The sequence below is a fragment of the Plectropomus leopardus genome, chromosome 7 (assembly GCF_026936395.1).
Source record: "Plectropomus leopardus strain MGB_pleo_1.0 chromosome 7, ASM2693639v1, whole genome shotgun sequence".
NCBI lineage: Eukaryota > Metazoa > Chordata > Actinopteri > Perciformes > Serranidae > Plectropomus > Plectropomus leopardus.
This window is the reverse complement of record NC_142182.1, coordinates 28,976,377-28,998,781: the sequence shown is the minus strand read 5'-3', so window position 1 is coordinate 28,998,781 and position 22,405 is coordinate 28,976,377. Positions and strand designations below refer to the sequence as shown.

Here is a 22,405-nt window from a genome sequence, read left to right as displayed (position 1 = left end):
TGCTTAGATATGTTGATACTCTTCATTTATTCTTGGTGAAAGGCAGAATGATAATCACAGGCTTCTGTTTGGCTCATCAGGAGATAATCGCCCAGGCGCGGACTCATCTGATCTGAGCCTGAGTCAAGTCACCTGGCGTCCGTTTGTGAGCAGAGCATTAGCATCAGAGAGAGCGACAATTAGCCTCCCCCTCCCTGCTCGTCTGCGCTCATCGTCACACCAGCAGCAGCCCCAGCAGGTCCTGATATCCTTTCATGGCTGTTAAAAGGGAACAACAGGCCAGGCTGCTATCTAAGTAAGGGCAGACGGCAGGACGGGGGTTATCAGAATATCAGTTTCCATATGATACTGCAAACACAAACAGCTCTCAGCAGCCTTTATAGCATTTTCAGACAGCCTGCACGCTAAGTACAGTTGTGTGTTGCACTCGAGGGACACTCTGCAGAAAGATAAGCTGGTATCTTGTTCATAAACTTTTTTCTGTCTGTGTTAGAGCTGCATGAAACACAGTTATTTTTAGTTAAGCATTTAAAGGGCTGCAACTACCAAATATTTTCATTATCCATTAAACTGCCCATTATTTTCTCAAGCATTCATTTGGAGTCTAAAGTGTGGTCTTCAAATAGCCAACCAACAGTCAAACATCTAATGACACTCAGTCGTCTCTCAGACATGATAAAGAAAAGCAGCAAATCCCCACATTTGGGGAGCTGTTACCAGAGAATGCTTAATGTGTTTGGTTGAAAAACTTCAGAAATAATTACATGATTATCAAAATAGGTGGATACATCTCCTGCCAAATAATTGTTTCGACTCTAATCAGTTTTATCTTGTAAAATGTCAGAAGAGATTTAAAAAAAATACATTCATTTATTTGAGGCAGCCCACCACAATTAAAACATCCACTGCCACAAAGGTATTTTCCATTTTCTGAGCTGGATTGTTCATTAGGGGTGCTGTTGGAAAACATTTGCTTTTTGGTCAGTTATCACAACACAGTTTCAGAGTGCAGAGCATACTGGAGCAGCAGAACGCAGCGTGCATTGAAAGTGAAACTTAACCGTTGATTCTGCTGGGTCTAAAATTTTGCTTTCACTTGCAGCAGCTGCTCTTCTCATCCCTCAATCTTATCTGATCGGCTCTGTATGGATCAACAGATCAATTATCCTCCCCACAATTCACAAACTACTGCTGAGGAAAAAAAGAACTCATAGAGAGCTCCGCCTGCATTGTGCTCAGGGACCAACAAAAACCTCTGAGTTTAGAGAAAGGACAGAGAATGATACAGAGGGACACTAATTTAAAAGACAAGAGCACAATAACACGTTTTCTGTCATCGTCGTTCGTGTATTTTTCTGTAGAGTCTGTGCCCTCTGCCCTTACTTTTCTTATTTTCTTCTTACTTTCTGTGTTCTGGATGCTTTTGGGCACATACCCAACAGTGCTCAGGTGAGGTCAGAGCTTTAAAAAGGCAACGACCAGGTGGCAAACTGTAGGCAGCAGGCATCGAGAGACACCACACAGAAAAAACATAAATATAGTGAGGCCAAATGAGAGTGATCCTGGGGTTGGCTTTTACTTCCACTGGCTAGCGTGTTTACAGACAATAACCGACAATACCGCAAAGTGCACCTTTCACCTTTTGAAAGATGGAGTGACATCGTTTTTCTTGAGCTGCTTTCAGACTCCTTTTACAAGTATATAAAACCTTTAAACTCTGAGCAAGCTGGTGCCATTTTTTTCAAAAACATGAAAAAAAGGCAATGAGCAACTTGGTAAGAAATGTTCCACATACTGCAAGTTTGGTTTTTTAAAAAAAAAAGCTAGGGAAAATGTAAGTTAAAAAAAAAAGCTAGGGGAAAGCCTATATTTATATTCATTATAACTACATATTTTAAAAAGTGTTGCAGAATCATTAGAATTCTTAAGCAACTTTTCCAAGTCTTGTTTTTTTTTACTGTTTTTCAGGTAATTTTCTTGTAGTCTTGTACTAATTTCCAACCAATTTTTGGGTCATTTATTCTTTCATTGCTCATTGCCCTCTTCCCATGTTTTTGTAAAACAAATCAGACAGATTTGCTCAGGTTTCAAAGCGTTGATAAAAAGAAAATATTGTGGCACGGCTTGTTCATCATGCTTCTTTTTCTGTCCCACTTCTAAGTTGTGAGAAACTCACTAAGCTTTGGATTAAATGGAAAATTGATAATTTTATTAAGAAGGGACTTATTTTTAGCCGCTGAACATTGGTCTACTTTCTCAATCCCTGATTAGAAACCTACTGAGCCAAGGTAGAGTGGGCCTGGGGGTTTCTAAATTCAGCTAATTAAATAACCAAACCCATGGATTTAACATGGTCTTTTATTAAACCAGTGAGAACTTAATTATGAACACCTCAGCACATCTCAAATATGTGAAGCTCTGCTGGCTGTAATAACGTTGGTTTGGATAAAGTGTGTGTGTGTGTGTGTGTGTGTGTGTGTGTGTGCGTGCGTGCGTGTGTGCGTGCCTGCGTGCGTGCGCATGCATGCGCTTCCAAATAAAGACCAGACAAGTGTTGAGACAGCTCCTGCAAATCCTGCCAAGAGTGACGGGAAAAACGGCAATATTTGTCCCTCACCTGTTTCAGACATTAATACTTCAGATGACGACCCAGATATGCGGCGTAAGGTATTACAGTATAACTCGATCAAACAGGTTCTCAGCCAGCTGGCTCAGAGGTTGCCGCAGGGTCCTCCCTACCACCAGACACTTCCAAGACTCAGACTGAGATAGAGAATCAGGGAGTGGAGGCGGCCAGACTTGCAAGCAGCAGCATTTGTCATGTGGGGGCAACTGCATGTGAGAGGCCGGAGCTGCATGCCAGTGCCAGAGTTCTTGTGTTAATGCAGCAAAGAAAAGAGGAAGAGTTTGTATTCTTGGCTATCTATAGACAGGAGTGGTGCCTGTGACATAGCAGCTGCTCCCCAGAGAACGGTGACACATTAACCTTCAGCCAGCTGTCTTGGCCTGCCGCTTAAACATGAGCTCACAAACACACACTCAGAGAGACTCAACACTTGTATACCCAAAACCAGAACTAAAATCAGCCAAAAGGTCTATGAAGTTTGGTTTGAAGTCATTCTGCGTATCACTGCACGTTCAACAGTAGAGAATAAATCTCTGGCAAAAACACATCACATTCATGTGTATGCTCCGGTACACACACATACTCACACACACCCATACACATACTGGACCATCATCTGATCTGCACTGGGACTCGAGGGATCAGCACCGCGTGGCTACAGCTGTTTCACAGCGGGTCAGGTTACCCTGCCACAACCATCCCCAAGGCCCTCACCAAGGGAACGACACCACGTCAAACCAACACACACGGGTACACTGTGCCCCAACTGCCCCCTGCCCTCCTGCAGGTAGCGGGCTCAACACCAAGTATTTTGAGCCCAAAAAATGACACACCTCCTGAAGCTTCTGAATGACATACGTCTTTCAAGGAAGCTCTGCAGCTTGCAACTATCAAACTGAAACCTGCTCATAGGAAATGAGAGAAAGTGCTTCACCAGCTTTTTCATTCAGCAAAACCATGTAAACTGTTAAGACTGACAGGTACGGCTGAACCTCAGTACTTTTTTTTTGGTACTGAACAAAATGTTTCTCTAGGACAGTATGAAAAACTGTCAAAAATGTTCACTGAATGCTTGTTTCTTTACCTTTTTTTTTATTTAAATCAGAGAGTTTGTGGTTCTTGATTCTTGGTCAGAAGCTAAACAAAATTTAACATTTGAGAAGTTCAGAAAGGAGAAATATAGCTCTGTAGAAAAACAGACTTTCCTCAAAATATGGTATTGTTTTGGTATCAGTTTGAATATCAGAAAGCAAAACCCAGCCATAATAGTGTCAAAAATATTAACTGTCAACACATACCAACTCTGAATATTTGAAACAGTTTCAATACTCATTTTCCAAAGTATGAAGTGGTATACATCGATTCCAGCTGAGTTTTCTTGCTCTCTTATTGTTAATGTTTACTGAAGTCATTCTGCTCTTCTCTACTTACCAAGAAAATAAATGTCATTTTTGTGATTTCATAGCCTCATTTTATTTATTTTACAGTAAAAAAAAATATTAAATGTCATGCTGTAAATGTCAAAGTTTTCTCTGTGGTATTGAAAATCATATATCATTTCAATATTTTTCAAGACATGATATCGAAAGTAAGAAACTATCGAAGTAAGTATCATCAAGTGACATCATTGGGTCCTATATAAGTAATAACATTTGCTTTCTATGATATGATCTTATGTTACTATTAGTTGCTAAATCAAATAGTCAATCAGCAGAAAATTAATCAGGAACTAATTTGATAATGGTAATGTTTTTAAGTTAAAGTCCCAAAAATCCCCAGATTCTAACTTCTCAGATGTGAACATATGCTGGTTTTCTAACTCCTCTGTGATTGTAAATGGAATATTTTGGATTTTGGACTGTTGATATATATAATTAATCAATAAATTGAGAAGCTAAATACCGAATTAACTGATAGTGAAAAAAAATCATTAGTTGCAGCCCTTAAGTTAATGACATTTTTGTTTTCTGAGCTGCATAATTAATCGAAATATTGTCAAAACTGAAATTTGGCCAAGTGTAATATCCAGGTAAAATGTTTTACAACATTATAAATCATGCACTGTGGTGCTACAGAGATACCCCTGCCTACAAATCATACTCCAGATATAAGGGACATGCTTGTTTGGTACAGACTCAAGCAAAAATCTAATTATCAACAGTATGACGCAATAAATTACCATTGCCACAAAAAAATCTCACGTCACAATTGCGATATCTAAGAATAATTGCAATGTAATTTATTCCAATGTGGTACAGCCCTAACTAAAAACTTACAAACATAGTTATTAAAGTTTCTGTTCTACACATATGGAGGGTTTTCTATGCATAATAGTGGAACATAGTTACATAAACATTACATTTCCCTTATTTGCCCCAAGTCAGTGGACTTAGTATAAGGCAGTTAACAACACAAGTACAATAAATGTGGCAATAAATACGTAACCACGTAGGCTCCTGGGTGTTTTCACACCAAATGAACTTCCTCATCACTTTGCCATGAGCATCCCTCCCCTTCTCCAGAACAATGATGTCTTCCTTTTGGACATCCTGCTAACTGCACATTCATCTCTCACCCACACACATACAGTACACAACCACACAGGTTAACTCCATAAGTGCAGGAATTCATTGAAAGCTTGCTCTTGTGGGCAAGATTCCTAGAAAAAGCATTCTCAAACAGAGATCCATGCAGGCTCCTGTCTTTACCTCCTGGCCTTCCCATAAACAGCTGAGAGAGCTTAGAGACTGTTTGCTATTTATGATAGGGTGGTGCATAAAGGGGATGCATGTCAAATGTGTTTATAAGCACTGGAGAATTCTTGAGTTTAAATTTGTGATCTTTCGTCCAAATCACTTTATTCTATGTCTCATTAAAAATTTGGTCAAAATTAAGACTGTTCGCATGGGGAAGACAAGTGTGAAAGCCTGAGGTGCTTTTTTAAGTCCAGGATTTCATTTTCAACTTTTAACTTTCAAACATCAGGATAAATTTTAAAAGTCTAATATAATTAATGTATGGTTGACATTTTCCACCAGTCACTCTGGGAAGCTCAATAAAAAAAGGAAGCCCCCCCTGTGATAAATAAAGAACAGTCCCTTCGAGCTGATGACTGTGTGTGTGTTTGAGCTCAAAGGCTGGTGCAGTTTTCACGGTGCTTTCCAAGTAGTTTGAGAAAAAATGGACCAGAGAGACATCTTTAAAATGTGGGTCAGTGAATGTTTTGGTGGCAAGTATACAAGACGATACACGCAGAGCAGCTAGCAGAGCCCTCCTCCCTCTTACAAGCAAACCTCGTACAATTTAGTGACAACTAAACCAGCCAACTGCTTGTGCTAATGTGCGTTTAACAACACACACATGTTTAAGGGCAGACACGGTGAAGCATTAGCAACTCTGAACTTAGTTTCATTTATGCTGCATGTAGCTCAGCTCGCAGTTTGTTTTAGTTAAACGCGGCCATTCACCGGTGAATGGGACAAACAGCTCACACACAACAAACGGCTGCACTGAGGGCTGTGAAGTAAACATTGTCAAGCCCGTTTGGTGTCAAAGCAGTGCGGTGTGAATGTGTGTCACCGCCGTGGTTCAACATTTGGTAATTTCACAGAAACTACACCGAAAACGTGTGTGACTCACCAGAAACGATGAGCGTTGCTCCGACCGGAGTCCCCGACCTCGGAGCTTCTTCTCAGGCCGGATGCCGTCTTTCCCTCCGAGCGTAAAAAAAACGAAAAAACAGCTTCTTCTTCTTCTTTGTGGTTTCGGTGTTGTGGTACTTCTGCTCTTCACTGTCGCTTATATCCGCAGGGTTGTAGCGTCCAGCAACATGTTTGTAATGGGCTTTAAAGTTTCACTCTCGGTAAAAAATAGGAAGCACTGTTGTTGGGTTTTCGACCATGGCAGTGTGAGAGACGGTGGTGATTACTGGTTGATCTGAGCGTGTCCTCTGCCTGCTGACGCTGCCTGCTGCCGCCACACAGCTGTGTCATCAACGTGTCAGCGGCGAAACAGCGACACCCATCTGTCGGGACTAGGAACTGCAGGGACTCTGTCAGCGCGGCACCACAGCGGGCCCTAGTGGAGGAAATGCTGCATTCATACTTTTCTTTTCTTTTCTTTTCTTTTCTTTTCTTTTCTTTTCTTTTCTTTTCTTTTTTAATAAAAATATACACCATACAAAGACATCATCACAGTGGTGAATGAAGTACCTACAGGCAATATGTAAGTAAAAGTACAGATATCTTGCCAGAAAATTACTGACACTTTTTTCCCTTTTTATGTCACACTTTTTTCAGTCACACAAAGTTTTTTTTCCCATTCTTTATTTTACTTTCTGTGACTTTTTTTTTACATGGGTAGGGATTGCTTGAGGGAAGGGGTATTTAATCTGCATACAAGGCAGGGAGTATCTCTTTCGGCCTGCAGGTCATCAATAGTGACGTGATTTTTTAAAAAAAAATCAGGAGATTGTAATTGAAACAAACATCAGAGTGCAAAAAATATAATATATTTCATGAAATATTTTTTTGATGCCTGTGTTTTTAATAGGAAAATTACCCAAATTCAAAGCCAAATTTGGTTTCAATTCCATAACTTACTGTCACTATTCTAGCTCCAGTTCAAGTGGGTTTTTCTTGTAATATGATTTAAAATATATAATTATAATCTTATGAAAATAGTTTTGAGGGCATTTTTCCAATTTTTTTAAATGTTCTCTTTAAGAAATGGTTTTCAGGTCTTTTCTTTTTTCCTTATACCAGTTTCTTGCAGTCTGTGGGATATTTCTTGCCAAGTTGCTTACTGCCTTTTAACCCATGTTTTCGAAAGAAACCTTGGTTTAAACATCTTGTAATGTGTGTCTGAATGCAGCAGTTAAACTGATGTTGATCCAGGTTTCAAAGGGTTAACCTGTTAATTAACACACAGACAAACACTTTCAGTTGACTTCAGTGTACTAATCCATTTCTTGTAAGCTATCCAAATGGTACAAATTAGAATGGTTTTCCTTCCACCTACATGTCCTCATCATTCACCTGAAACAAACTTACAACATATATTCTGAAACCCTCCCTCCGACTTCCTCTCTCTTCCCTGAGCAACAATCCCTCCTCCCTGAATTGCCCCACAAAACAATTTAAACATTCAGACTTTTCTGGGGCACAGCCAGAATTCAGGTGGGGAAGAAGAAAAAAAAACCCTAGCAAACAGAGGCCTGCATACTTTACGGCCTGCAGCACTTTATGCAGGAAGCGGAGAGAGAGCGGCCTTGTTGAGGGGCCTCTTTCAGCTGCATCTGCAAAGGAGACATTTGGAAAGGAAAAAAAACAGAGTTTGCTTTATTTATTTATTTTTTTGTCACAGTTTTTAAGCAACATCTGTGTTTTTGCTGTCTACCAACCTATGTGGGTATTAACCAAGCAGGTGGTGCATATTTACTCTTTAAGTTTTCCCTTCTATGGCTGAGCCAGGCCCTCAAGTAGGTAATTCTTTAAAACGTGAGTAAATTGATTTGCTTTCTTTCAAAAGCATGGGGAAAAAGGTAATGAGTATCTAAACAAGATGTGGCCAAAACACTGAATTAAAAAAACAACATAACAACAACAACAACATGAGAATGTACTAGAAAAAGTACTGATGAAAATGGTTTTTTTTTTCCATAACAAAATTTTAATTATAAAATTGTTATAATTATAAATATAGTTTTCAGGACATTTTTCATTTTTTGGATAATTTACTTACAATTCTCCCCTTCCCTTTTAAATCTAATACACTGGTCATTTTCTTGTCACCTTTCACTACGTTTTTTTACAGTTTGTGGGACATTTCTTGCTTGGTTAGCCGTTGCCTTTTTTCTCCATGTTTGCGAAAGAAATCAAACCAATTGCTCAGGTTTCAAGGATCAAATGGCTTGTGAAAGGTGTCTAAACACAGCTCAAGAAAAGTTGTATTGATTCAGGTTTCAAAGGGTGAAAGGACCACAATATCAAGTCAAAATGGAATCATAAGCACCTTCCTGTCACTTAGAAACCCTCTCTGCTGTTTGTGGGATTCAGCCTCTTATGAGATCTGAACTGTCACTCCCCCCTTTCCTCTGACAAGCAGTCAATATTCCTTCAGGCTCCCACCCTACCTTTCACATACTCACCTCTCCCTCCTGGTCGTCCACATTACTCATATCTCTGAACACATTCAAACACAAAGCTGAAGATGTCCTGGACGTATGCAACCATCCTGGCTCTCCTCGGTGTGCTCCTGGCACTTTCCTGTGAGTCTAATGGAGGAGAATATACATCAGGAGTCTTTGAAGGGAAAAAAGTGTTGTTTGTGTTCTTTATTATTCATGCAAAGGTAAGCACCGGAAGCCTAATTCATGTTTTGTCCTCTGACCCAGTGTCTCCAGAGGCCGACTCGGCAGCTGTGCCCAGCAGCTCAGGCAGAGCTAAAAATCCTCAAGGTGAGGACAGAGCTGCATCAGCTGTACCTTCACATCCCCTCTTTTTATCACTTAATGTTGTGAGCTGAACCTCCTCCTGCTCCCCACTGCAGGTCCACAGAGGAAGATCTTCCTGAAGGAGGCAGATGCCTTAAACTTCTTCAGAAGACGCAACAGACGAGGCGCAAAATCCCAGGATGAGATTAACGGTGAGTTCACTCTGGGTTTGTTTGTGACAGTTTGAAGTCAGGTCAGGTCAGCTGAGGTGGTGTGTGTTTGTGGTCATTGTTGGCACCTGGGTCTAATTATGCAGGACATTTTGGCGGCAGAGGTACACTCACACTAACTTCTTCACTGTTACGCATTGACTGACCTCATTATGTTGCAACCAAATTGGTGAAAATATTAACAATTTATTATAAAACTATTTATCCTTAAAAATCAGTTTTTCTCATTTTCAGAGTTATCCTGCTGTTACACTGTTCATTACTTGCACTCACTTTATTTATTTATTAGTGAAATATAATTCTGAAGAAGGACGCAGGGGACATGTGCCCCTCAGTATTAAGAACATGTGCATTTATCTTGTCCTATATGAATATAAAAGTTGCAGAGAACTTTTAAGCAAAATGACAAACATTGACAAAATGTAAGACATTTACATCATAAAGTTGTGCACAAAAACTCACCAACATGCAGGAAATTAAGTGTTTGGTGTTTGAAATGTTCTTGCAAAAGACCCTCGGATCCCCCATTTAATATGTGTCACCCTCAATGTCGGAATGAAACCTACTTCTTCAAGTTGTTTATTTGATCAGTGCTTTGAAAAACAAATGGAAATAAAAATTTGTGTGCAGGTGAGGAAGACCAAAGACGGGCTTACCTAAAATCTCACCTAAAAGAGAAAAACCCCACAAATAAATGACAAAATAAATAAATAAATTATGCAAAATAACATGTTGATTGACATGAATATCATTTATCACATTCTAAATTATAATTAGCTATCAAAGAAGAGACAGCACTATGTTGAAAAAAGAACCCAGATGATTTATTTCTTGATTCTCAATGTAGATATGGACAGGCTGCTATAGATAACTGCAGTAAAGGTGGAAGACAGTATCAAAATTATTCTATCAAAGTAGAGTAAAGAGTAATTTTTGTGTATTTTTTTTGTGTATATAGACAAACACAATAATTCCTGAAACTAGATTTTTTTTTTTAAATGCAGTTTGAATAAACAGTGAGAGCGCGTTATTGACAGCCTGAGTGTTTGTATGACTGCCAGCAGCTGCTAACTGTTCTGTGAACCCTGACTGACCAGAAACCACCTCAGACCTGTCTGATCACACAAGCAGCTCTGCCTCCTCTGCTGGAGGCTGCAGCAGGAGCCACAGGGCAGCATGGAGATCACACACACACACACACACACACACACACACACACACACCTCACAAGAAACTCAGCGAATAGTAACAAGCGTTGAGAAAATTCACATACTGTACACTGTTTGACATTCTCAAGTGATTTACCAGCACTGGTTATGTACAGTTCTGCCAACAGGAAGGTGAGAGCACACACTGCTGCTCTGAGCTTGAGTTGTGTAACATGTCGTGGGTCTGTGTGTGTGTAACAACAACAAAAAGACACTTTGTGCAGTTAAAAGCAGGGATAAAGTGAACACAAAGCAGTAAACACAGTGAAAAGACCGAGATGGACTGAGAGTGAGTGGGTGAGCGGCTGGTTGGGAGTTGAATGTGGAATGTGCCGACACACAGGCAGAAAGGGGTCAGAGAAAAACCAAGTTTAAAAAGTGAGACAGATAAATTGTGCTCACTTTGAAGAGCCTCTCCTGCTGCATAATGACATAAAAGCACAACATCTCGTTGGCAGGCAAATTAAATTTGCAAAGGAAAATATTTGATAAATGTATTACATGTTTCAGTAGGTGGATAAAGTGAATTTGAAAGTATTGACATCAAAATATAGACATCAGTGTCTAAATGCTGGTGTTTGACTTGTTGCGGGAGCTGGTGAGCAATAAGATCTGCTGTGGTGTATCAGGTCAAGAAAATGATGAATAACGCTGCTGTGCAGAGAGAGATAAACTAAAAATAAGGTGCCCTTAAATGTTTTCATCTGCAAGTCAGGATACTGATCTGCAGTTCATCTTCCAATCTGATAAACATTAAATCTTGTAATATGAAACTTAGTGGCTTGAATTCTCAGCACGAGTTTCGGCTCCTACATGCACAAACTTGTGCTGGGAATCCTGGTAAAAGGTCAAAGGTTGTGACTGGACTTTGGAAAGGTTAGCGAGGCTATCCCAAACCTTTCTTATCTTAGCTAATGGCTCTCTGATGTTACTGCAGTCAGTGTGTGAGTTTCACTAACATGACAGATGATTAATGTGCTGGACTTCTTCATATACCCGGTCCTGCTGGCCAGAGGTAACACGCAGGTCACTTGTTCTGTGTCTATATTAGTACCAACTTGGAAACGGATCCAAAATGGAATCCATCTCTACGAAAGAGACTGTCATGTTGGAAAATACACACTTGACTGACTAACAGACTGATGAAGTCTCATAATAGCTTCTGATGAACCCATGACTTCTTTGTGCATACTGTACATGCTTGTGATTTTTGCATTAAAGGAATATTTCACCCCCAAATGAAAGTTTGTATATCATCTTTTTGGGAAGTACTGAGCATGCAACTAAATAAATGAGACTTGGATTAGAATTAATTGGATTATATTTAGGATTATCATTAGTTTTGTGAGAGTTTCTAAATGGTTATTTTGATATGGTTTTGCTGTTGTTAAATGGAGACCACTTTAATTCAATAAGAATTTTCTCATTTTTTTCTCATTTTGTGAGTAAAATATTCCTTTAAGATTGACTTGAAAATTGTAAACTTATTGTTTAATTTTGCTTTCTACCCACGTGTATATTTCTGGATCTGGTAAGAAGGGTGAGATTTTACTCACTAGACTTCTTTCTCTCACGTAGGGGTCCAGGTTTTTGTGTTTATGAGTGTCGGCCTTGGCAACAAGCAGCTTCTGTGAATCACAGCTTCACCACAATGACAGCTTTATGAAGTTCACAAAAAGCAGCTTTTGTTCAGACACAGTGATTCAGTTCTGTGGTATTTTTTGAGATTGTAGTTTTGTGATGTTTAACCGTCATTGTGTTGAGTGTGTGTCTATTCTTGTAGGTGAAAGTGTGCTTCCTCTTTAAATGATGCAGTTTAATTTTCAGATTATGTCATATTAATCGTCCTCTCTTTGATAGAGCATATTCAGAGAAAATTGTTGTACTTTTTTCTGTGTTGTACTTAACACAGAATTTTATCCAGTTACTGAGCTAGATGATATAAATAATAACCCTCCAAAAAAGTCAGGTGATTGTAAGTCATTTTCTCTAAACTTGCTCAACCAGCTCGTTCAGTTTAGATGCCTATTAAGCAAAACCTATTAGAGAACACAAAGTTTTCTGATTGTAAATTTTTGTTAATATGATAAATCCAATCCAAAATCCAATAATTCCACAATATATTTGTTATAAATATTATATCAGCATAATTTTTGAACATCTAGATGTTTTCAATGTAAGTAAAGTCACTTATACAGGTAATTCAAAGGTGATACTGCTAATAACAACAACAATGAATCAATATGTATTAAAAAAATATGACCATAAATAACTGAATCTGAGATTTTTATCATTCTACACTCAGTCAATTCATCCTCCTCCTCCTCCTGTGCTTGCAGTTGAGCAGAGGCTGACTCTGGCTGCGGATGAACGAAAGAGAGAGTTTCACGAGGAGAAGAGGAACGAATTTGAGAGCTACGCTGAAGAGGAGCATGATGGTATATCTGATGTAGATGAGAGCGACGAGCTCATTCACTCGACCTACTCATTCATCTACTAAAATTCTCATGATCTTCCCAGAACAAAACGAGAGGAGCAGAGAGAGCACCGAGCAGTGGAGGGAGTTTCACTACGACGGGATGCATCCTCCTCAAGAGTACAACCGTCAGTCCATCTGAGACAGAGGAGAGTAAGAAAGGAGAGGTGGTGCTGTGAGCTTTTAAAGAAACTTCTACACAATGAGGCTTTTCTCCTCTGACACTGACAGTAAACACATCAGCTACAGAATGAGATATTCAGCTTGTTTTTAACCCTTGTGTTGTTCCTCCTCATTGTTTGGGAGCTGGCAAATCCCACTGCTGTGTGGGTTTTTTTCCCGCCAAACCTTTACCTTTCTTTGAAAATTCTGAGTTTAAACTCAGCATGAAGAAAGGTGTTTAAATGCCTCTCTTTGTCACAAACTGTGCTTACACATTTAATAGAGGTGGCACAGTACAGAAATAAGCATAAAACGTTATTAAATATATATCCATTTTATATAGGGCTGCAACTAACAATGTCATTATCAATGAATCTGCATTTTGCTTTTTAATATTATTTGTCTAGTCTACAAAATGTGCCACAATTTCCCCAAAACCTAAACTGACTTAATTAAACAGCCAAAAACCAAAAATAGTCAACTCTACAATATAGTGGACTAAGAAAAATAGATAATGTCAGAAGGAGGTGACTGTTGCCACTGAAAGCCACCAAGTGATAGCTAGACTAAGAGAAACTAGTCTGGATGTGTAAACTCAACACAGACATCTTCTAGCTTGTAAGCATGTTAATTCTACTACCACGAATACAACAAACATTACTGTGCATGGCGACACGAGCAAGACTCTGTGCTCATCTTCATTTCTCATCACTCTCACCTACCACCTAGACCACCTTCCAGCACCCAGTGTTCAAAATATGATTACAAAAAACCCCAAGAATAATAATGAATACATATATAATGACTGCAACAGAGAAATTGGAACCAGTTAATAATTGGCAGTTTTGCTTAAAAAAAGCAAAAATAACCTAAAAGGATATTCACAGACAAAGATACTGTATGTACTTATGTTATCCTTGATAGGGAAGGTAATAATGTTTGGGAGGAATTAGAGCCCATAAAAGTTCCTGATTAGAACACACTTTTACAAAACAGAAATCCAAAAACACTTTTTCCAGGACTATTGAGGAGTAATGCTGCATAAAAACATCCTGTCAGCTCCAATCATAGATAGAAAACAGATGAAAATCCACTGTATTTAGCAGTTGGAGTCTCTGAAACTCCAAACAGAAGCCTGTGGCCAACTCCTGAAATAGAGTTAGGAAAAGTCATTAAGTGCTGAGAAGATTAAATTTTGTTAAGTATGTTTTTAAGCTGTTAAGGAGGCCTGGGTTAAAAAGATGTGCAATGAGTTTATTCTATACACCAGAAGAAGAATACATGTGAATAAACTGTATTTACTTAAATACACACTGTGTTTACTCTACATTTACTAACTTGTGAAGAGATTAGTTAAATCTTCTAACACTTAATGTTTAGAAATGTGTCCAAACTGTAACTAACCTGATATTTACCTCCTTTCAAGAGGTGACAACTTGTGTAAAAAAATAAAATAAAAAATTGAAAAAAGCCTCTTTTTGTTACATGAATCTCTGAAGCACATTTCTGCAACAACTTTATATACATGCAAACTGAGTGACTTTAAATGCTTCATATTTTTGCTTTCTGTTGATGTTTTTTGTAAAGCCATGGTTGGGGGAAAGGGAAGACCAAAATAAACACTCAAGACCCAAGCTAACTGTGTTGTTTAGATTTGTATTTACAGTAAATATTCAATATTCACCACAACATTTCTAGATAATTCAAGATGGCAGAGCCCTCAATACTGGGCATGTTCTGGTGGAGTGTCATTTATTCCCCATTCATGTTCAAAATCAAATAGAGGTACCACAGAGAAAATACAAAGACAGATCCGTGCTCTTCTCTGTGTGAGAGTCTTTGGAGAGCGAGCGGGAGAGAGAGTGAGAAAGAGTCTTTCTGCTAAATTCAACAGGCTGGTATGAAAGCACAGTGATTAAACACAGAGTGAGTCAGCTGTTCTCAGACCAGCCACTTCATGAGCAGAAGCAGAGCATGATATTACCACTGCTGAAACTGTACACTACTGATTTCACTGATTCTGCAATAGGTATTGAGATACATTTTACATTTTTACTGGAGACATGAATGCACACTTCACTGATAAACACTTTCTTTTAATCCGAATATAATTCAAGGTTTATAAAAAACAGTGTGTAAGATTTAGAGGGATTTAGGGGCATATGAGGATTGCAGATTGCAATCAGTGCAAACTTCTCCCGGTAAGGATTCCTTCAGTGTTCACTATCCAGGAGGTTTTTATCGGTAGCCGAATTATCCATTGAGGTCCCTTCTTCTCCAAAACAAACGTACTAGGTGATTAAAACTGGTAAAAACACCAAATAAAGCAATTTCACGTGATGTTTTTTTTTCATTTCTTCCATTGCTTGTGGAGGGGCTACTTATTGTGGCTGCCGTGAAAACATGAATGACCAGCCCGTTCTCACTCCCAGAGTGTCAAGTACCACCACTTTGTTAGTGGACCCCCAGTGTCAGACACCGATGCACAGAGGCACCCTTCACATCGGAATGATACACATCTGGCATGTGACACCACCATTAACTACCTTAATATGAATAGTAAGAAAGTCAACATAGGGAGGGTGGGAATGGAGGTGTATGGGTCAAACAACCTCGGGACTTTCACTTGGGAGCCCTCGGTTTGTTTTCTGCGTGAAACCAAAAGTCAGTGGCGCTATTTTAATTTTAATAACAACGTATTGTGTTAGTATGTGTAGCATGCAGCAATAGTGAGGTATATCATATGACGTTACATGACGTTTATGGTTACGTTTTTTTTTTTTGTAAACCAAACCACATGTTTTTGTTTCCCAAACCTAAGGAAGTAAACAAGGTTTTTTTTTTTTACCTACCTTCTAAGTTAATTGTTAAAAGACTATATGATTATAACAGAAGTGTATTTTGAAGAGACACAATGCATGTAACAAGCTTGAACATCCAAAATTACTGCATATTTTGACAAGTAGATCCACAGACAAAGCATCAGGATTTGACAAGTTGGGATAAGACTGTGTTGGAATGGAGCCCTATCTAGAGCCAGTGTTTGGTTAGTCTGTCCTGGGCTTCTGTAGAAATAATGGCAGTGCAAGATGACAGACTCCATGTAGGAGGACCTGCTCACTATGTAGATATAAACAGCTCATTCTAAGGTAACAAAAACATGACAATTCTTATTTTCAGATGATTTTACACTAAAGAAAACATACGTGTTATACTATATTCCATTTTTGCCAGTATATCCCCCTAAATCCAACACTCTGGACCTTTAAGGGAAAAACAATCCATTCAGTGTGAGTTACAGTACACTCATACCGTCAGTAATGATGGATTTAAAGAAAGAAAGCATCCGTCAAACTTTCCCAGTGGCACATTACAATAATATGCACAGTTTGGAGGTTTTACCTTTCAGCTATTGCCCTATCAGAGTCCTCATCAGCAGTGAGAGGGGTTTTGTTGGCTTCATGATGGAGCATTTCCCTGAGAACTGGTCACACAGCAACAACACATTGTTGCCCTCCTGTGGTCAAGGAGAACTTCACAGTCACGTCAAAAAAATGAACAGCAATTACAAAGTAACAACTATTAGATACCCTATTTTATCACTTAATAGACAGCTCTTCAGTCCAGTCTAACAACACATTTACACATCCCTTACAAAAGTCAGAATATATTGTAAGAAAATAAATAATCCAATACACTTAGTGCAAAGCACTGGCTCTCTCACCTATCACAGCCATGATTGAAGCCCGCCGTCCAGCTCGTATTTCCTGTCGACACACTTTAAAACAAAGAGATAACACATACTGTCACACTGTTGGGAGCCATTGTAGCAAATACTACAGCAAATTAACAAGAGCTGTTAAAGAAACTACAAGAAGAAGTTCAGAGTGCAGGTGATGTCACATTTTTTTTTACCACAGCTTGAAGCTTAAATTTCACTTGTAAAACACGACTCCACTCAGCAGTTCCAGGCAGGATATTTACACAAGGCATAAAACGGAGTGTCCATCTCTCAACACGCTCGCAATCCAAACTGATAGCAGCTTCAATAAAGAGTTCCCTTTGTGTGGCACTTCCCAGCTGCTTGTTTATCTGCCACTCAATCATGATCCAGCATTAACATGGCTTCCACAACAACAACTTCTGCTGAGCATCATCCCTGCTGTACTTCCAGGTCTGATAAGACGGTGGGGAGGGAAGCAGCCAGGGTGCCATGCTGAGCCATGGTAAATGGAGCTAAGCCAACGCTCCTCAAATTCCTCCCGTGGTTAGCAGAAACAGATGGGAGGATGCGGGATGGGAAAACTGGGCGACGGCGTTGAGGCCTGGGATGGTTGAATCCCGTCTCAAAGCTCGGTGGTCTCCCAGCTTACCTCCCGCGGAACCTGGCGTCATTTAGTCCCAGTGTGGATGACCGTAACAGTGGAGGGTCGGGGCCGTGATGGCTCGGCCACCACAGACGGTTCCTCTCGTGTAGGAGAGGAGGCATCTTCAGAGTCATGATTGTACACTTTAACAGCAGAGGGCAAAGGTGCTATCGGGGGACCTGTGGAAAACATAGTTTCAGCAAAGAGTTTCATGTTGTTAACTTTGTTTTATTTGACAAGCAGGAAAAATTCGAGTTCAAAGGTAGGTTTGGAAATGTTCTGTGCTTTGATTATTGTCAACAAATTGTCCTGAAAAGACCACAACCATCAATGTGTTTTTATTTTATCAGGCCATACTAGAGAGCATAGTCAGATATGTGTTGTCACTGTACATCTAAAAACTAAGCTTGCTCATCTACATACACACCGCCATGAAGGTGATGGGAAGAAGTGAATACCAGCCCCTCCAGTCGATGTCTGAGCAGTCTGTTCTTGCAGTCTAACTCTTGCCCTCTGCCAGATGATACAAATTTCCCCACTGCAAACTCAACCATTTTAAAAACTGATTTGTTCCTACCTCCATCAAACTTTTAAACAAGGCTGCTTAAGACTGGAGGGATTGTGCAATAATGTTATGTGCAGCGGGGTGTGTGCAATATGAGTTCAGTGCAATGTATGTGCAATAGTTTGTATGTGCAATTTGGACTATTTGCTTGATTTGGTACATCTAGTGCTGGTCCTTTCATATGTGTTTTTTTTTTTTTATTGTGACTTTGAATGTATTTATAGGTGCATAATAAAAATTCAAGACAAATTTCCCTATGGGGACAATAAAGTACATCGTATCGTATCATATCATATGGTATCGAGTTAAAGGCACCCATATACGGCTTTAAAAGTGCTCGTTATGGTCAAATAGCTTCAGAGACCCGCTCACTCTGCAGACATTTAATTACATTTGCACCCACTTCATGCTGTCATTGGCCAGCTGTGCAAAGGTGAGAAAGGAGCTAGGGTTTGAACTTCTCTCTCTATGCTCACTTTCTAAAAATGAGTTACATAACTATTTCACTTACTTTTTCTATAAACTATATATACAGATATCTTCAGGCAAAGGTTATGCTATTGGAAGCACTCTGGTGTTCATTTGTAGTCCAAGTAGTATTAAAATTCATTACCAATCACGTTTGATTGATTAAAGAGGGCAAAAGAGGCAAAACGCATTGGCAGAAATGTAATCTTGTGAACCATAATAATGAATGGCCTTTTCATTGATTTAATGAATATGAGAAAAATAGAGCAAAGCACCACACTTTTTCTTTAATTTTCTTAGTTTCATTCTTGACCTTGGAAATAGAATAATACTGAGCTATTTTAATGACAACTGAGCAAACTATTTGCTGACAAAAACCATGAAGTTAAGTTAAGATAAATTACTCAAACACCCCTGTTCATTCACAGCATATGGCACCGACTTTCACCATTAAAATATATAAAACCCAATATACTATAGCAATATACAAAAGCTGATGGGCACATTAAGTCTGCAAATAGTAAAGTCTACTTATTGATTTAACATTTTCTCAAATCTGAGTGTGACTTCTAAACCAAGAGTCCAAAATCCAGTTATTTAATGTAGAATTATTAAACAAAGAACAACAGAAAATCTTCATCGGCCTATTTCAAAAACTGCAACCAACAAACGTTTGCTGGCTGCTAAAGAAACTGACAAAGATGTGTTACTGTAACAGATTAAATTTGATAAATTAAATGGCAACAGAAATGCTGTGACCCCATGGCTCATGTCAAATCACTTTGGCTTGTTTAAAAAGGTCTTGAGGCTTTATTTTTAACTAAATCATTTCCAATCGCCTCAATAAAAAAGGGCAACAGAGCTCGGCTGAGTGCGGCACTTAAAGTTGGACATGTTTGTGTCTGCAGAGACATCTGAAGTGTCACTCACAGTCCGTCAGGGAGAGTGGGGCGCAGTCCACAGACTGGCTCTTGGCCGGCGCGCGGCTCTGAGGGTTGGACACGGAGTTGCTGTTGTGAATGTTGCTGCCAAAGCTGGTGCCCAGCTGCAGGCGCCTCATGTGGCGGATCACAGCCGTCGCATTGAAGGCTTGCTGTGAAGAGAGAGTATAAACAGAGAAATTTAATACCAACGACAGGCACGCCACTGTATGTTTTTGCTATTGAAAAAGATGGATAATATTGTGTTTTTATTTGTCTTGTGTGCTCACCCTCCATTTGCTTTTGGCAAAGTTTTTCCGTATCTGTCGGCTGACCGATTCGTGGATGTTCTTGCAAAGAGCTGTGTCTCCCGCAATCCTGAAAATTAAAGTCAAGTTCTCTCAGATCATATCAATAAAAAATGCACCGTTCAGCCTTGCTTGCAATTTTCCCCGGTGGTCATTCGCGACATTGTGCTAAATATTGCAAACTTGATAAATAGATTGTTGCTTAATCAATTAAGGGCAAATGCAAACAACAGCTTTCAAATGATATCAGACTACATTTAACTCAAAAATGAGACCAGGCTAGAAACTTTTTTGCAAACCTCAAAGAAGCCAGGCTTTGTAGCCAGTTTCATAGTGGCCGCACAGTATAATTACACCATCATGTGATGACCTGCAGGCCAAAAAGGCTTTTTCCCCATTGACTTACATGGTGAAAGAAACCCCCTGCAAAATGACTCAATTCATTCCTATAACATTTTGAAAGCCTAGAACAGCTGCCAGATTGAATCATTTTATCCCTATTCAAGCGTATGGAGCACTAAACTGGAAGCAGTGCAATTCATCCACTAATTTTATATGCAGCAGTTAAATCATTTTGACTTTATGCGCCACTGAGCAACTCTCTGTGAATGAACCAGGCCACGCCCTCAGTGCTGTACCTGAGTCTCTTTTTGGCAGCAAGCAATTCCATTGAAAACCATCAGGAAGCGCACTGGGCACTAAAGACAATTTTCATCGTGGCCAAACAGCAGTACTGCAATGTCTGGGATAGACTGGGGACTCACATTGGGGAAGAGACATCTGAGAATCATAGGATACATTTTTTTGAGTCCCCCCGCCCCCCTCCCAACCCCCCCAAAAGGACTCATTTTTATATCAAGATTTCATTAATTTGATATGACAACCAATGTAAAGTTTGGAAGAGCTGCAAAATTAAATAACTTTATCCCAGTTCAAGTTAGCTGAGTGCTGAACTGAAAGCCACTTCGCCAGTGGATGTAGGCCGCTCTGCTGCACTCAGCCATGCTTGGAGTCTCTAGTGCTCTTGCTCTATGGGCCCCAAAATGCAGAGGATCCAGGTTCCTTTTATAATATGGAAATTGAGCATTTTTGGCTTCATTCACCACTGAGCAACTTTCACAGAAAAGAACAGGGTCCCCCCTTCAATGCTGTATCCAGGTATCGTAATACATCCCAGACTGAAACAAATAGGCACCATCTTGGAATCCATTATCTACTTATGATTATACATCTTTACAATTCACACACACTGCTCTACCCTGAATGGTTTATATTAGTATCTGTAATACATCTGGGAGTTGTCCTCATGCTGTTTTCCTGTGCGCTTGGATGATTTATTTTTATTCTGCAAAACATCTTTGACTGATGAGGCGATGTTTCTGCAGGAGCTCACACACATGCATCACTTTCTGTCACATTCATCATAATATATCTGTATGAAACCTTGTCAATGAAAGCCATTTCTCTCTGTCATGACACCTGTTAGCGCTGTCACAAACCACATATTTGTATCTGCGGGACCACCTGCCCGGGACCCAAAAGGCCCATTAATGGCTAACAGGCCGATTCATATTGGCCACCTCAGCCGGAGACAGCAGCCCACGCCGGCTCGCTCTCGTTAGCACTGGCTTAGGCCTGGGAAGACATCCTAATTGTTCATTAAAGCTTCCACATTCTTCAAGGATCCTTCAGGACGCCAGCCACTAATTGGCAGCCATTTATTCAGCAGATTTCTCTCTGAGGACTGGCGGTGCCAAGCAGAGGTGGGTTCGCGGCTCGGAGCCATGGCGACAGATGACAGTGGGAGGACATGCTCTCCATGAAAATGCGTAAGCCTGGCAATCTGCATCATACTGCTGTTTGATCACAGCAAGATGTGTGTGGCTCCCTGTGATTGTCTGTTTGTGGTGCAGTGTGACAGCGGTAAGTTTCTCACCAAGGGTGCTGAAGAGCCTGGTCGCATTCGAATCTCTTCTCTGGGTCCTTCTCCATTAGGCAGCTGATGAAGTCTTTGGCTGCGGAGAGAATGAACAAGGTCAAGAACATGTCCAGATGAGAACATGTATATTCTTCAACAGTGAAGGGTTCTGGATGGAACTGTGTAATTAAGTTGTAATTATAAAGAAAACAACGAGGCAGCTGAGGTAGCACGCATATTAAATACCAATGTTCCATTAGGCTTGTTTTTAAAGAGGACCCTGGAAACAACAGCTGTGAAACATTCATAAGATGAAGAATTTCTTTCTTTTTTTTTTTAGATTTTTTTGGGGGCATTTTTTGCCTTTATTTGAGAGATGACAGTGAAGAGGCAGACTGTAAACAGGGGGTCAGAGAGTGAGGGGTATGATTCGCAACAAAGGTCTCCAGGCTTGAATTGACCCCAGGACATTGCAGTTATGTGGCATGCACTATAACTTGCAGCCTGCCAGGACTCCTCGATACATTTTCTCAGACAAGGATCTATTTAAACCTAAGAAAATACTAAGGTAATATCAATACAAGGGCTGCACGCAGGCATGTTTCCAGGCTTGGCCATCTGATGCCTCAGCCCTGAGCGTTTTACATATTTTAGGAATAGGCCTAATAATAAAAAAGGCCACAGATCTGATAATCTGTCATCTGTCTCAAAAATAATATATCAT

At 39.8% G+C, this 22,405-nt stretch overlaps 3 protein-coding genes across 6 annotated transcripts in view; 1 reads left to right on the top strand and 2 right to left on the bottom strand.

Annotated features, from left to right (window-relative positions):
• LOC121949861 (cyclin-dependent kinase 17-like) overlaps window positions 1-6,605 on the bottom strand; it is a 40,620-nt gene extending 34,015 nt beyond the window's left edge. Inside the window, exon 1 of one of the 4 annotated variants that reach the window (XM_088080401.1) lies at window positions 6,266-6,605. The gene's annotated coding sequence lies outside the window, so the exon portion shown is untranslated. The remainder of the gene's footprint in view (window positions 1-6,265) is intronic. The other 3 variants (XM_088080402.1, XM_042495669.2, XM_042495670.2) reach the window with 3 other exon arrangements.
• Window positions 6,606-8,561: 1,956 nt separating this feature from the next.
• Window positions 8,562-13,116, top strand: ucmab (upper zone of growth plate and cartilage matrix associated b). The gene is made up of 4 exons (XM_088080400.1): window positions 8,562-8,894; window positions 9,021-9,083; window positions 9,176-9,271; window positions 12,837-13,116. The coding sequence occupies exons 1-4, from the start codon at window positions 8,837-8,839 to the stop codon at window positions 12,995-12,997; spliced, it is 378 nt and encodes a 125-aa protein (XP_087936526.1). The 5' UTR covers window positions 8,562-8,836; the 3' UTR covers window positions 12,998-13,116.
• A 1,659-nt stretch (window positions 13,117-14,775) lies between these two features.
• camk1db (calcium/calmodulin-dependent protein kinase 1Db) overlaps window positions 14,776-22,405 on the bottom strand; it is a 33,387-nt gene continuing 25,757 nt past the window's right edge. Inside the window, exons 8-11 of the mRNA XM_042496170.2 lie at window positions 21,700-21,778; window positions 19,746-19,833; window positions 19,466-19,628; window positions 14,776-17,681 (exon numbers count right to left, since the gene is read on the bottom strand). Coding sequence (XP_042352104.1) covers window positions 17,527-17,681; window positions 19,466-19,628; window positions 19,746-19,833; window positions 21,700-21,778 — 485 coding nt within the window. The 3' untranslated portion in view covers window positions 14,776-17,526. The remainder of the gene's footprint in view (window positions 17,682-19,465; window positions 19,629-19,745; window positions 19,834-21,699; window positions 21,779-22,405) is intronic.

Bases quoted from the DNA above. Each gene is read 5' to 3' on its own strand.
- ucmab (XM_088080400.1), top strand. From the start codon at position 8,837: ATGTCCTGGACGTATGCAACCATCCTGGCTCTCCTCGGTGTGCTCCTG. The intron at 9,084-9,175 runs GTGAGGACAGAG...TCCCCACTGCAG, and splicing joins CAGAGCTAAAAATCCTCAAG to GTCCACAGAGGAAGATCTTC. The intron at 9,272-12,836 runs GTGAGTTCACTC...CTGTGCTTGCAG, and splicing joins ATCCCAGGATGAGATTAACG to TTGAGCAGAGGCTGACTCTG.